The following is a 14,942-nucleotide window of genomic DNA, read 5'->3' as shown; positions in this document are numbered from 1 at the left end:
ACCATGGACACAGCTGTCCTCACTTCTAGAAGGACGGTAGAGACCACTCCCCCTCCCCCCAAAGTAACTCAGTCCGTCTCCAGTCCACAGTGTGCTGGCTGGTGGGTGTCAGAGCCAGGATGAGAACCCTGAGCTCCGGTCTCCGCCGTGCTTCTGTGCCCGTACCTGCGTGCGTGCCTGTCTGCGCGTCTGTCTCCCTCACTGTGACTCCAGCACCACTTCCGTGGGGGTCAGGGGCTGAGCAGACGCGTCACCTCGGGGCTCAAGCTCCAGGACTGGAGGAGAGTGGCCACCTGGCTTGTCAGCTCTCTCTCCTCCGCTCCCAGGCCGGCCAGGCCAGGCTGCTGTGGCCCAGGTCCCCGGAGGAGGGGAGGCTTCTCTGTGCAGACCGAGCCAGAGCTGACGAACTACAGGCTGGTCTAAGCAGCCCGAGGCTCGTTAACCCTGTTGGACAGCTTTAGTGCTTCCTAGGACTTGTGAGCCGCTCTTCAGAACACCAGAAACGAAGGAGCGCTCCCGTATACACCTCTGTTTATTGCACCTCCAGGTTTAGTCGGCTAAGGGGCTGTGACGCTCAGCTGTCCCTCTGAGGAGTCAGACTCACCGCTGCCCTTTAGACTCTGCTCCTGACATGTCACTCGTGTGGGTGGGTCTCCGATCTTTCTCCCGAGTTCCTGCTGTGTTAGCGTGTGTCACAGGGTTTCTTTCCCTTTGTACCTCAGCTTCGAACGCCTGGTAAGACAAAGTGCGTGCAGTTCACCGAATGACATTTGTACCTCAGTCTCGCCTTGCCTCTCTGTGTCCTAATCACCCATCTTAAGTGGCGCGGCTCGCAGGGGGCAGGCGGCCGTGTCTGGAGGTGTCGGGCTGTCGCGGTCGGAGCGGGGCCGCTCACGGCAGCTGGTGGCAGAGAGGCCGGGGAGCTGCTCGCAGCCCTCGGCGCAGGACGCCCCACGACAGAGAGCGAGCTGGTGCGGAGGCACCCTCGACGGGTCGCCTCCGAGGGCCGGTCCAGTCTGTCGCTGGGCGGGTCTGCCTTGCCCACGCCCTGTGTCCTGTGGCAGTCCCACGCGTGACGACTGTAGTTGCCACACACACATCAGCTGAGATGGCGGAGGAGGTCGGGTCGGGCCCGGGGCATCGCCTTCGGGCTCCTTCGTCTCCAGGACGGAGGCCTGGGCGGTGCCGGGAGCGGGCACCGGGCCCCTGACCCTCGGCTTTCCGCGGCCCCGCAGTTCCTGCGAGTCACCAAGCAGTACCTGCCGCACGTGGCACGCCTCTGCCTCATCAGCACCTTCCTGGAGGACGGCATCCGCATGTGGTTCCAGTGGAGCGAGCAGCGGGACTACATCGACACCACCTGGAGCTGCGGCTACCTGCTGGCCTCCTCCTTCGTGTTCCTCAACCTGCTCGGACAGCTGAGTGAGTGGCGCCGGCGCTCGGGGGCCTGTGTGTCTGCAGCTCCTCACGCCAGGCCAGCAGCCCGGGCCCGGCAGTTGGGCCTGCCGGCGCGCGGGTGCGTGCTCTGTGTTGGGTCCTGGCTGCGTTGCTTTGAGGCCCTGTGATCAGTGCCCAGAGCGGGAGGTGCTGGAGATGGGGGCACCTGGGTGGGCCAGCGAGGAGCTGAGGCACCCCAGACCCAGGGTGTCTGGAAAGGATCAACAGGTAAACAGAGAAGAGGGCGCATCAGACACCAGTGCAGCTGCGTCGGCCTCGGGTCTGCCTTCCGCCCCTGCTGGCCGTCTTGCGGCGGCAGCGCTCCCTCTCGCACGTTAGGGGGCAAGGACGGGACTTGCACTTGCCAGCCTGTCCCGAAGCCCCACAGTTGAGCTTCTTTCTGATGGACAGTGACTGACTGTAAGCAAGGGACCCACTTTCCGGACCAGTGTTTTTGATGAGTAAAGACCAGTGGACGCGTGTGTGTGGCCCGTGCCTACCACGACCCTCCCAGAAGATGCTTTCTGCTTGGGGGCGGGCGGTTGGGCTGCCGCTGCGCAGAGGGCCAGGTGAGTGGCCGCGGTCCCCTGAGCCTCGCCCTTCTCCCTTGCAGCCGGCTGCCTCCTGGTGCTGAGCAGGAACTTCGTGCAGTACGCCTGCTTCGGGCTCTTCGGCATCATCGCGCTGCAGGTAAACGGCACACGGCTGGGGTCTCACTCTCGCTCTGGTTAGAGCAGAGCTGCTGGCGAAAGGCATTTGTGAGGACTCAGGCTCACTCCCCTCTCGGCCCTCTGTGTGTCTGCCTGGAACTCCATTTCTCTTCTGAGAAATTGCTGGATTTTCCTCCACGCCAGCCGTGGAAACTCAGGAGAGCCAGACAGCCGAGCGCCCTGGGAAGGGGCCGAACTCCGGGCATCCTCCTTTTGCCACTTTCCTGAGTTCCCTGTGACAAGGGGACAAGTCACGGGGTCGGCTGCAGCCAGGGCACTGTGTTGTTAGCGTCTTACTTCATAAAGAAGAGCACCTAGCTACTCACGTGAGACGTGTCACACACATCGACTGCAGACTGGCGTCTCAGAGCCGCTGCGTCCTCCAGAACGTCCTGGGCCCCGCCCTGAGGAGGCAAGGGCTTGCTGGATCCGGGGCCACCGCTGCCCCGAGACGCTGAGCTCGGGGCCGTCGGGGTCCTGAGAGGGTTGTGCGCGTCTTGTATTTAGATTCTCACGTACGCTGGAAGAGCTGCCTGGCGCCGTTCATTCTGTAGATACAGATCTGTCTGAAAATGCTGAGACGCAAGTTTCTCTCTCTTCTCTGTTCTCCTTAGACGATTGCCTACAGCATTTTATGGGACTTGAAGTTTCTCATGAGGTAGGTGCCTTCTGGCTGGCGACTTCGTGCACTTTCCTCGTGTTTCTAAACTCAGTAACTGTTGGTTGAAGTAAGTTTCTTTGGGTCCAAACCATGCTTCTTAGAATCTGTAGCGGACGTTGGTGAAGCCTTTTCCTTCCCCACCCACAGCCCCCAGGACAGAGGTGAGAATGAGGTCATCCCTCCCGACCCCGTATCTCATGAGGGCGACGAGGGCCCAAGTGAAGTACTGGCTCCCAGGGACCCAGCTGGTCAGCAGGAGAGCCCAGGCCAGGCCATCCCGAGGGTGGCGCGGAGGCATCCGTGTCTCCGGGCGCGCGGGGCTTCCCCGTCCGTGGGTGTCACCGGAGCCCCTGCTCCTGCCGGGTCCCCCGATGCGGCCCGCCGGGCACGCGCAGAGCCTGATGGGCCTGAGCGACTGGCGTGGCGTGTCCGTTCCTCAGGAACCTGGCCCTGGGCGGGGGCTTGTTGCTTCTCCTGGCGGAGTCCCGTTCCGAAGGGAAGAGCATGTTCGCGGGCGTCCCCACCGTGCGCGAGAGCTCCCCCAGACAGTACATGCAGCTCGGAGGCCGCGTCTTGCTGGTCCTGATGTTCATGACCCTCCTGCACTTCGACGCCAGCTTCTTCTCGGTAAGTGTTCCTGTCGGGTCCCTGTCCTTCTAGAAGGGGTGCTGCCCCCTCTTCCCAGCTGTGCACTAAGCATAGCTGAGGGGCCGTCGGGATGATCCTGTTAAAGGAAACAGCGCTGCCAAGCTCTTACGCACCAAGAAGCTGCCTTTCCAACAGATTAGGTCCCGCATCTCCCTGACCTCGCTGAAGGGTCCGTCCAGGCTGCTGGCGAAGGTTCCTGGCACAGGCTCCTGTTTCTCTTTCCTTCCTCACACTCCTGCCTTTATCGTGTCCTTTTTGTTGGGGCTGCAGAGTCGAAGGCTTTGTCCTTGTCCCCCAGTAGCTTACAGAGCTGGGGGGCCCCGGCTGGGCGGGGTCCCCAGGAGGGGCTCCTGGTGCTGGGGAGGGGGGGGAGCGTTTGGCTCTAAGCAGCGCCGGGGACTGTGGTTGTGACTGACAGGTCCACCGGGCTCAGACTGGGGCAGGTCCCGGTAAATCCCAGCCTGTTCTTTGGAGACCTACCATTCCCCAAACCTTTCTCAATTTTCAAAGCGTTGCTTTCGCTGCTGCCCCCATCGCAGGAGACATGATTTTCTTCCCTGCTTGTAATGCCGGCTCTCGGCACGCCCTGAGTCACTCCACCCTGGCCCACGGGCAGCTGGAACCTGCCTGTGTATTTCCATTGCTTACCTTCCAACCCGTGCAGATTCTCCAGAACATCGTGGGCACGGCTCTGATGATTTTGGTGGCCATCGGCTTTAAAACCAAGCTGGCCGCTTTGACTCTCGTCGTGTGGCTGTTTGCCATCAACGTGTATTTCAACGCTTTCTGGACCATTCCCGTCTACAAGCCCATGCACGACTTCCTCAAGTACGACTTCTTCCAGACCATGTCGGTGATCGGAGGCTTGCTCCTGGTGGTGGCCCTGGGCCCCGGGGGCGTGTCCATGGACGAGAAGAAGAAAGAGTGGTAACAGACCCCTCCCCGCCTGGCTGGGACCCGTGGCCGTCGAGGACTGGTTCAGGGTGGATTCGCCATAACTGCCAGCATTTCTGTATCCTCTCCCCTCCCCTCCCTTGGTAAAGGCACAGACGTTTTGAGAACTTTATTTGCGGACACCTGATAATTGATGGCTAAATCTGCTCTGGACCCCACCACCTGGTGTCTGACCGTGCGGAGCCGGCCGGCCCGTGGTCAGCACCTCCCTCCCCAAGGCCGGCCGCGGCTCCGTGGAGTGAGCAGCTTGCTTGGCTGTGGCCTCTCGGTCCTGGTTTTCTTTCGGTTCTTTTTTGGGGTGGGGGACCTTCAAGCTGTACTGTGAGCAGATACATTTGTGTATCATTCAAAGCAGTCTCCCTCTTTATTTTTTTTTAAAGTTTACGTTTTTAGCTAAAACTACTCGATGATTTGGGGTGGCCCCGCCCAGCATCAACACACTGGTTCCGACTCGCACCAGTGCCTTCCCCGTCGTTTCTGCCCTGCGTTGTGATGCTTTATAGGGACAGCGAGAGCATGTAGAGAACCCCAGACCCAAAGCGTAAGGCAGCGCTGGAGGGGCAGCGAAGGTGCGGTGAGAGGCGTCCACCAGGGCCTCGACTCGGATCGGTGCCGTTTTTATGGGGCGACGCCCTGGGAGCGGTAGTGGCTCAAGGTGCGGACGGTGGCCCACGGGGAGGCTGCCCGGAGCCCGCAGGAACCCGCCCCCCGGGCCCGGCGGCACGCGGGCCTCAGCCGCATGCGTGGCCAGCTCGGTGGGGGCCAGCTGCCACCGCGGGGCCGGGCCAGAGCGGGGTGCTCAGACCGGTTACCTCACGCTGAGCTGCCCCAGGGCCACAGCCAGAGCCAGGCCGGCGCTGCCTGCTGTCTCCCCCCTCCCGGGGCTCCCCAGGCCATGCGGCCACCACTCGCCACCTTCACGAGGCTGCAGCTTGCTCAGACTGTCCATTTGCTATGCTGAATGCAGCCCAAAGTACTTTTTACGATTTGTGATGCCTTACCGATTGGATCTCGAGCCTGTATTTCAAGTTTCCTAACATTGCCTTATACTGTTTCTCTTCCTGGGGCTGTGAGTGCTTCTTGCTGTTCTCCACTCGTCCGCCTCCTAGCAATGCCTCTGTGCCTCCCACGGGGAGTCAGGGTCAGACCGACACGGTGAGGCTGGCGAACTCCCCTCCTTGGAGGCCTCTCGCAAGCCTTGCCTTGGGGCCGATCTCACCTTCTCCGGTTCGCTCAGCTAGGGGTGCCAGCCTGAGGGCCTCCCCAGGGCTGCTGGGGCCAGTCCTGAACCCAGATCCACGTCTACCTTCCAGGCCAGAGCCAGGGTGAGGTGGGGAGCAACCCGCCCCGCCCCAGCGAAGCCCCTGGTCAGCTTCCCAGGGCAGGGGGGAGGCCGGCTCTTACCCACCAGTGCGCTTAGCGCCTTTCCAGCACCCTCCTGTGTCCCCACCACTGCAGAGGCTCAACCCAAGACGCTCCCAATCCCTCCCCCGGTGGCCCTACTCCCCGAGTATTTATAAGTTCAGAGGCTTTGCTACTTCAGTCACTGGGATGCTCCCACACCACGGGGCTGTTCTGACTCAGTGCGCAACCTGGGCAGGGTGGCGTCTTGATCTACACCCCCCTCCCCGTTAGCCCAGCATGATGGCCCTGATGAACGGCGCTCTCGGCCAGGTCGCAGTTGCTCCGTGACACTGTTTTTGGCAGGGTACGGGTCTTCTTCGGCTCCCTGCTAGGAAGACCTTTCTGGTTTGTAAAAACTGAGATTGACCCTGGTGGCCAGGTGGCGTCGTGGCCACCAGTCCCGCCTCCCCTGGCCCTGCGTGGGCTAGTGCTCGGGCCGGGGGTCGATGCCTACTCGGGGAGAAGAGAAAAACAGGATCTACCAACTGGTTCTGGCGCAACGATTTCTGAAAAATTTTTTGCTTTATGGGGGAGATAGTTATGAATCTCATTTTATGCTGTATTTTATATCTTAGTTGTGTTTGAAAACATTTTGATTTTTGGAGACACGTCAAAATAAATAGTGGCATTTGTTGTATGCAGTGTGATCCTCTGGTGTCGTCCAGCCAGGTGGGGACTGGCCAGGGCTCTCCTCGGTGCCCCCTCCGGGGTCCCTGCTGCTTCCTGGGGGTGGGGGTGAGACCCTGACATCCGCGGGTCAGACCCCCCGGCCCGGCCTTCTGGGGCAGCAAACGAGGAGTGGATGGACATCCCACCAGTTGGGAGGACGCACGGCGGGCACCTCGAAGAGGAACATGGCGTGCATGCCGGGAGGGTTCTCGAAAGGCTCTCACGATGCGTTTTCTCCAGCGACTTTCCATTAACCTGACTGTTTGAAAGAGCTGAAGCTCTTAGGTTTGCGGTGATGACTCTTGGACTTCTTTCTCAACGAGCCGGACTGCTTCTGCGGCACAAACAGAGAACCCCGATCAGTGGAGGCGTTCTGATCTGACGCAGGGGTGCTGTAAGCCCGGCCCCCGCAATCCCGGCCCGCAGAGAGGAAGAGGCTTTAGTGGAAACTCCTGGGCAGCAACCCAGGAAGCAGCCCCCGCCCCCATTAGAGCAGCCTCTGGTGCTTATCTTAACGTAGCGTTAGCTTGAGATTACGGTTGTGAGAAAGGCGTTTTTTTTAAAGAAGCTGAAACCATAGCTAGAAGAAGCCGCTGCCACGCCGGCAGCCCTGGGGGTGGCACCCCACCTTCCCGCGCTTGGGGACCCGCTCCCGGCCCGCGGCCTCGCTGTCCCCAGGGCCCGTCTCTCTGCGGCGTCTTGGCTTCTCGTCCTCATCCCCTGTCAGAAAGTCGTCGGTGCTGTCCCCATGCTCGGTCCCTCCCAGGTCCTTTTTGGTGAACAGCTCGGCTGGAAGGAGCAGAGGTTTGGGCCGTTTTAGGTCGAGTCCACCACCCGTGTCGGGGGTCAGCCGGGCCCAGGACTGGAGGACACACGGCGGGAGGGAGCTGCTCACGGCTGACAGAAACGGAGCGGGCGGTCGCAGCCCGAATCCAGAGGATGGGCAGGGAGGGGGGCGCGTCCCGGCTTACGTGGGTACAGGTCCGTCATGCTGTCGTCACTGTCACTTGGGGCGGCGCCGTCATCGCTGGACGGGGGTTCCCAGAAGGCTGCTCTAGGGCGGGGCGGCTCGCCACTGTCCTGCCGGGCTCCCCTCCTCCCACGCCTGCCGCCGGCACAGGCGGGCACGAACTCCACGCGCTGCTTCTGGCACTCCTCGTCTGGGAGACAGACGCGCACGCTGCCCGGTTCCCGCCTCGTCTCCCCACAGCCCTCGGGGAACAGAGCTGAGCTCCGCCAGGGCCCCCCGAACCCTCCCCCCACAGGTAAGATCAGCAGAGGAAGGCGAGCGCCGCCAGCCGGGTTCCTTTCGGGAGAGCAGGGGGGCGCGTGGGGACGCGGGCCCGGGGCAGGAGGGTGGCGAAGGCCTCCCTCTCCTCTCCTCCCCGACTAGGACGCGCCTGGAGCATCTGTTCTCTGGCTCCAGCCGGCCACGGCTGGGAGGGCGCTGAGCGGGCACAGGAAGCCGGGCCAGCCTGTCCCCCGGAGATGGAAGTCCCCTCAGGCACAGCGGCCAGGACCCCCGCTGGATGGCGGGGCTCAGCGGAAGTTGGTGCCTGGCCCTTGCCGACCCTTGGCTCAGAGCAGAGGGCGGGGACGAGGCCTCATGGAGAAGCCTCGCTGCAGCCACACCGGCCCCCCTGCACCGAGGACTCGGGGCAGCCGGCTGCTGGAGCTCGCCCTCCGTCGGCCCTCACTGTCCCCCAACTCCGGCCATCGTCACTCACGGGGTGGACGAGCCCTGCTGGGCCCCGGCTCTCTCGTCACCGCCCACCTGCGGGGCCCCATCCCCGGCTGCCCCTCTGCCGCCCCCTCCACGGCCGCACAGCGGCCCCGTCACCAGCAGAGCGGAGCCTGCGCGTGGCCAGGCGCCCCGGCCCGGCATCGGAACCGCTCCCTACTCGTGGGGAAATGCAGCCCCTTCCCGCCCTCGCCGAGCAGCTGAGTGCGGCTGCGGGAAGCAAGGTGACCTGCCCTTCGGGGCCGTCTGACGAGGCTACCGCTGCGTCCCTGAGACTCCGCTCTGCCTCAGACACGACCGCACGGGGCTCCTCTGAGCTCAGGCCCGGGCCTGTCACCCAGCTCCACGGGATGCAGACGTGTCTGTGTCGCTGATCTGCATCATCTGAGGGCTGGTCCGTGTCCTCAACAGCCACCCTCCCTGATCCACCTCCACTTGTAACGTGCGAAGGGACCTGTGCTCCTCCCCAGAAAGCCATTCTTCAGACTCCACTCTCCCACCTTCGTGACGTCATCAGCCACCAGTTGTCACACCAGGACCCTGGGAAGCACAGCTGGTTCTTCCCTCTCCCTCACTGCCCCTGTCCACTGATTCTATCCACAAAACCGTTAGAAACCTCCCACATCCTTCCATCTGCCCTGCCAGCACCTGGTGACCCCAGCCACCGGCATCTTCACCTGGGTGACTGCACAGCAACCGGGTGGCCCCTCCCCTCCCCTCTCCCCTGGCAGCAACATGGGATCCTGAGACACAAACAGATCAGGCCAGTCCCTGCTTTAACCCTCCCAGGGCATCCCCACTCCACGGCTGCCAAGACCCACTGTGGTCTTGTCCCCACCCGCCTTTCTAACCCACCTTGCCTGGTGGCACAATGGCCGTCCTCCAGACACCCCCCTAGCCAAGCGAAGCACTCTCCCCACCTCCCCGCCCCCACCCCCCGCAGTCCCTCAAGTCTCAGTCTAAAGAGAAACCCTCCGAGAACCTCCTGCATAAGACAAGTCCACCTGCCTCGCTTGACACCGTCTTCTTCACAGCACTTAACACAACCTGCATCACTTCGGAGTCTGCCTCTGGCTCTGCACTGTCTCTACCGTCGTCCCTCTCTCCTCTCTGTACTGGGACCCGAACCACTGCATCCACCAAGTACCACCAAAGGATGCCCGGGCTGCCGCTTCTGCGTTCTAGGGGCGCTGGTCCTGGGGGAGGGCAGGCAAGCACCCAGACACCCATGTCCCGCCTTGGCTACTTACATTTCTGCAGCGCCCTCTGGTACCGCTGGCCCTGGGTGTGCCTCAGCACGTGCTCCGGGGACTTGTTGATGTGCCGCAGGGTGAGTTTGCAGAACAGCTGGTGCCTAAGGGGACAGTTCACAAGCAAGGATCCAGACCCATGGTTCTCCACCCTGGCCTCCCCCAGACAGACTGACAGGGGAGGGCTACCACGTGGCTGGGGCATCAGGATTCTTAAAAGCTCCCAAGCAACTGCAGTCCGCAGCCGGGTTGGAGAAGCACTCATCCAGGCGGACTGCGGCCTCTCACCGTCTACCTGGAAAACAGGCCTCACCAGCCTCGCCGGACTCTGCTCCAGCACGAGAGAGGCACGTCGGCGAAAGCCTGGCAAAGTGCTCGACAGTGGGAGCGTCTGCCATGCCCCTCTTCGTTTTGACTACTATTGTCAACCGTGCGCTCGCAGCTAAATCAAAGCTCTCCTTTAAACTAAAGGTGACCAAGCGCAAGCGCTCCAATCCTCTGGAAGCAGACAAGCCCAGGTGACAGACCTCACGTTTACAAGAAAGCAAACACGCACGGGGGACGGGCCTCACTGGAGATCCCAGGTGACTCACAGCTCCAGGACGCCCACCTGGATCTCAGGTCTCCTATCTCACGGGAGGGTGCGCGCTGCAGAACAGGCCGCGTCTTTGAGGAGCGCTCACCCAGCGGGGAGGGGTCGGGGCTTTGGAGTCTACCCAGCTCCGGCCAGACTCAGCACTAGGAACTGTCCCACCCTAGGCCTCCCGGGCAGTGCCGGGCCCGCGTCGGCCCGGCCCAGCCACGTACGGGTTCTTGGTGCTGGGCACAATGTGTGGCTCGAACTCGGCGTAGTCGAAGGCCGGGGAGGCGCGGACCAGCCGCCGGTACTTCTTGCCGCGGGTGTAGACCTGGAGCTCCGGCAGGCGGCAGGGCAGCTCGTGGCCTGTCAGAGCGCACCTCACCTGCTGGCGGGAAGGCGGGGCGGTCAGGGGGTCTGGGCGGTCTAGGGACCCGGGGCCCGTCGCGCGGGGTCCTGTGCTGCCCGCCCACCTTGCGGGCGCCGGGCTCCAGCCGCAGGCTCGGATGCTCCCGCAGGAAGGCGCATACGTCGGCCGGCGGCTCGATCATGGCTCGGCGCGCGCGGAGCTGGAGGCCGAACGTCGCTCGAACCACGTGGGCCGGGGCGGGGCCGGGCGGCGCCCCGGAAGCAGACGCCTCCAGATCCCGGAAGCGCGCGCCCGGGCGGGGCGATGGCGGCGGCGAGGGGGCCGGGGCTGCGAGCGGCGGGGCTGGGGTCGCTGCTGCGGGCGGCGCGCACGGGGCCGGTGAGCGGAGCGGGGTGGCCGGGCTGGGGGCGCGCGCCCGGACTGAACGAGCTCAGCCGGCCCCTTGCGTCTCCGCAGGCCCCGGCCCGCGTCGTCCGGAGGAGCGCCCTTGGGGTCATCCCGCGCCCAGGTGAGGACTCGTCCAGGGATGCCCTCGGCATCTGGGAAAGCCGCCCCGTCCGTCCGTGCCTCCGCTTTGCCGGGGCGCGTGGCGTCACGATAAGCCCTGGAACTGCCGCCAGGGCCTCTGAGTCGGGCCCTGGGTGCGCGCGGGCTCTGGCGGGCGCTGTCGTCCGCGCTGCCGCCCGACACGCTCGTCCCGAGACGTGCCATAACCGCCCCACGGCTCCTCGGGCTGATGCGGGGCCAACCCAGGACGGAAACTGTGTGGGCTCCTAAAGGAAAGCCTAGCTAATCACCACGGTTTGCATGTTGCCTCCAAGGCACAGCAAAGGGTACTTGTCTGTGGAGTGCGGTGCACGCTGTAAAGGCACGTTGCAAGCCTGCTCCAGGCCTGCCTTTTCACCGTCCTCCAGACCCGTAATGCTTTCCGTTGATGGGACTCACCCTCTGAGAGCCTAAATGTACTTCCTGTGTTTGTTCTGCCGACTTTAAATTTACGAACGATGAAAAAGAACAGCTGTTCTGAGTTCTGTAAACCACTCTCCCGAGTGTATCACATTGTCTGCAGAGCACAGTAGCCTGTGCCCGTGCACCTTCATGACAGGATACATCTCAGCATATTCCTGCACAAAAGGCGTGACGTGGTTCCATGAATTACCCAGGGTCATGGTTGGTGGCAGAGCCAGGACTAAGCCCTGGATCTCATTCAGTGGGTGAATGTCCACTGAGTGGGTGTCATGCGCTGGGCACTGGGTTAGGAGCTGGGCTGGACGCATGTGCTGCTGGTGGGCTCCTGACTGCACGTGGTGGCCTGGGCCCTCTTCTGCATCACGTTCTCTCCGGTAGTCATGGCAGCTTCAAGGAGTTGTCTGCTCCAGTTCTTTGTTCCAGGGCTTCCGGCCCCATGCCCATGTTGTGACATCTACTAGGGTTGGTCTGGAGGCCCAGCAGGTGTGGCAGCTCTTCAGCCGGAGCAACTGCTGCAAAAACGGAAGACGACTCCTTCCTCCAGTGGTTTCTGCTTCTCATACCTGTGACTGCCTTTGGCCTGGGGACGTGGCAGGTAAAGCCTGGCTTCTCGCGCTCCTGGCTCTGAGCCCTTGACTCTGCTGCCATCTGCTCAGGCTTATGCCCTGTGTCCGCAGGTCCAGCGCCGGAAGTGGAAGCTACAGCTCATCGCAGAACTAGAGTCTAGAGTTATGGCCGAGCCCATCCCGCTGCCCGCAGAGTGAGTGTGTGAGGCCGCCCCCCCCGGGGCTGGGGCTCAGGTGAGGTCAGCAGTGGGGCCTGGCTGCTGCCACCCTTCCCGACCCTGAGGGGAGCCCTCAAAATCAGGGGTCCTGCTAGGCTTCCTGTTGACACCCGACTGCCCTCGTGAAGCTGCCTGTCATACAGACACAGATCTTTGAACCTGGGTTTCGCGCCTTTTCCAGGCCAGGCCCAGTGTAGCTGAGGGACCCCCCCACCGTGCTGACGGCTTTCTGCAGCAGTAATTCTTAGCTGGAGGGGAGGGCACGCGCATGTCACGTCTGGACATGAGAATGGTACTGTGAGAAAATGTGCAGGCATTCGACTGCTTTCTCCCCTCATTTAAAAGCACTGTCCTAGGGATTCCCTGGTGGTCCAGTGGTTAGAACCCCACCGCAGGGGGCCCTGGTTCCATCCCTGGTCGGGGAACTGAGATCCCACAGGCTGTGCGGCACAGCCAAAGAAAAGGCACTGTCCTAAGAGTGCCAGCTAAAATCACAAAGCTTTCCAGACAGAGGAGCAAACGAGTGGGTCACATTCGGCTTGCAGATGGCGGTTGGCCCACGTATTTTATCATGTTCACACAGGAGGCCACAGCTTTAAGCTTTTCTTGAAAACATGGACTGTTGGGCAGCACAGATCCACGTTCCCATGTGGCATCAAAGGGATCAGCTTCCCCCTTTGGAGGGCGCATCACGCAGACCCCACCGTGGCGGTGTGTCCCCTTCTACATTGCTTCTCAGGCCACGGTGGGCTTCGTGGTTTGCAGACCCTTGAGAGGGTTTGTCTTCCTGCCAAACCTGGCTTGGTCTCAGCTCCTCCCCTCTCTTGTAGCCCCATGGAACTGCAGAAACTGGAGTACCGGCCGGTGAAGGTCAGGGGGCACTTTGACCACTCCAAAGAGCTGTACATGGTGCCCCGGACCATGGTGGACCCGGCCCGGGAGGCCGGCCGGCTCTCGTCGGCGGCTGAGAGTGGTGCCTACGTGGTCACTCCCTTCCACTGCACTGCCCTGGGGTGAGTGGGACGCGGGGCAGCTGACCGGCCCGGCAGATGCGGTCCTTCCCACCTCCTTCCTTCTCAGCCCCCAGCCCTGGGGAATCCAAGAAACCCAGATAAGCTCGACTCCTTGGGAGTTTGAAATGTGTAATTCTGACATTATTAAGCCAATTAACTTCTTACTGAACAACGCCTGCCTGTTGAGCTCTGAAGGAAGGAGAGGTGAACGAAACAGGCCTCTGGAGAAACCGTCCATGAGTGGCCCACACGTTTAGTGCTTAGGGTGCAGCCTGAGGGGCCAGCAGAGCAACTCAAGAGAAAGGAACCCCCAGCCCTGCAGGGAGGGAGTCGACTCGAGGAAGGCTTCCCGGGGGCTCTTTGGGTCAAACAGTGAGTGCGGAGATGGGCGGAGTATCCCAGGGGAAGGAGGTGACGTGTACACGTTGGGGGCTCCGCAAGTGCAAGGCCGGTAAGTAGAGTAGCTTCCCAGCGGTAACATACAAATGAAACCCCAGGTCCCTTGTCAGCCCCCAGCTTTCTGGTTTTAGGTCTGGGATGGGCCCCAACGCTGCGGCTCGGGGACTCCCCTGGTCAGGATGGGGGATTGTGGGCAGACACGCGAGGCAGTAGTTGGAGGCGGCGGGGCGGTGTTGGTCATTGGCTGCGGGTGCAGCAGGTGAAGCACAAAGCAAGCGGAGGCCACTGCTGCTGGCGACAGTGGCGCGGAGGCCACGAACCTACAGCACTCAGGGTCGGGCACCCCCTCCCCCCTCCAGCTAGCTCTACTGACCCTTAAACCCTTACCGTGCTGTGGTCCGGGAGGGAGGCGCCAGAGTGACCGTTAGTGACCACCTTTATTCAAAAACCGTCCCCGACCTCAAACAGCGCGCTCTTACTACTCCAGAGTCACCATCCTGGTGAATAGAGGGTTTGTGCCCAGGAAGAAAATGAATCCAGATACACGGCGCAAAGGCCAGGTAAGGGGCGCGAACCCGTCCCCCTGTAGGAACCAATCCAGGCTCCATGCAGGGCCCCACAGAGCATCTCACACCTTCCTGGGCAGGTTGAGGGAGAAGTGGACCTAGTCGGGATGGTGAGGCTGTCGGAGACCAGGAAGCCCTTTGTTCCCGAGAACAATCCCGCGAGGAACCACTGGCATTACCGGGACCTGGAGGCCATGGCCCGGCTCACAGGCGCAGAGCCCATCTTCATAGATGCCGACTTCAGTACGTTGTGAGCGGGCCCTGTTCTACCTTCCTCTTGACCCTGGACAGCTCCCCGGCACTTCCGCCCCAGCGCTCCTGTTGGTGGAGCGCGAGTGTGCTCGACAGGCGCTAAGAGGAGGGCGACATGGGGGGGCTGGCTGACTGGCCACTAAGTGCCAAGCAGCTGGTAGCACAGGCCCCGGTGAGGACACAGCCCACTGTCCCCGCAGAGAGCACAGTCCCTGGAGGACCCATTGGAGGGCAGACCAGAGTGACCCTGAGGAATGAGCACATGCAGTACATCATCACCTGGTAAGCCCGGGCTCCGCCCACTCCTGCTCGCCCCACCCTCCCTTCAGCCCCTGACAGCGCTCACTTTCTTTCAACCTAAGGTACGGACTCTGCGCGGCCACCTCGTACCTGTGGTTTAAGAAATTCCTAAGCCGGACTCCTGGTGTGTGACAAGGCTGGCGGATGTAGCCCTGTCCCTGAACAGCCGAAACCATTTCAAGAGACTCGACTTTAGGCTGATGACGTGTTACTGGTATAAATAAATCTCTACATCGCA

The 14,942-nt window shown here is 62.2% G+C and overlaps 3 protein-coding genes across 4 annotated transcripts in view; 2 read left to right on the top strand and 1 right to left on the bottom strand.

Moving 5' to 3' along the window:
* The window catches only part of SURF4 (surfeit 4), a 12,251-nt gene extending 5,800 nt beyond the window's left edge, over positions 1 to 6,451 (top strand). Inside the window, exons 2-6 of the mRNA XM_030838348.2 lie at positions 1,236 to 1,422; positions 2,051 to 2,127; positions 2,762 to 2,805; positions 3,249 to 3,435; positions 4,121 to 6,451. Coding sequence (XP_030694208.1) covers positions 1,236 to 1,422; positions 2,051 to 2,127; positions 2,762 to 2,805; positions 3,249 to 3,435; positions 4,121 to 4,387 — 762 coding nt within the window. The 3' untranslated portion in view covers positions 4,388 to 6,451. The remainder of the gene's footprint in view (positions 1 to 1,235; positions 1,423 to 2,050; positions 2,128 to 2,761; positions 2,806 to 3,248; positions 3,436 to 4,120) is intronic.
* Positions 5,949 to 10,649, bottom strand: SURF2 (surfeit 2). 2 transcript variants are annotated; one of them, XM_060300220.2, is made up of 6 exons: positions 10,525 to 10,642; positions 10,282 to 10,439; positions 9,475 to 9,578; positions 7,455 to 7,643; positions 7,112 to 7,272; positions 5,949 to 6,817 (listed from the first exon to the last, which is right to left on the bottom strand). In XM_060300220.2, the coding sequence occupies exons 1-6, from the start codon at positions 10,600 to 10,602 to the stop codon at positions 6,734 to 6,736; spliced, it is 774 nt and encodes a 257-aa protein (XP_060156203.1). In that variant the 5' UTR covers positions 10,603 to 10,642; the 3' UTR covers positions 5,949 to 6,733. The 2 variants fall into 2 exon arrangements, with proteins under 2 accessions (XP_060156203.1, XP_030694210.1); XM_030838350.3 differs by having other exon boundaries at positions 6,290 to 6,817; positions 10,282 to 10,436; positions 10,525 to 10,649.
* On the top strand, positions 10,601 to 14,942 carry SURF1 (SURF1 cytochrome c oxidase assembly factor). The gene is given in 10 exon segments (XM_060300219.2): positions 10,601 to 10,722; positions 10,724 to 10,799; positions 10,878 to 10,929; positions 11,852 to 11,985; positions 12,068 to 12,150; positions 13,005 to 13,187; positions 14,074 to 14,146; positions 14,233 to 14,395; positions 14,605 to 14,686; positions 14,767 to 14,942. Coding segments are annotated over 10 exon segments (1,038 nt in total). The 3' UTR covers positions 14,837 to 14,942.

This window comes from Globicephala melas, chromosome 6 (genome assembly GCF_963455315.2).
Source record: "Globicephala melas chromosome 6, mGloMel1.2, whole genome shotgun sequence".
NCBI classification, from domain to species: Eukaryota; Metazoa; Chordata; class Mammalia; order Artiodactyla; family Delphinidae; genus Globicephala; species Globicephala melas.
This window is presented reverse-complemented; position numbering and strand designations above follow the sequence as displayed.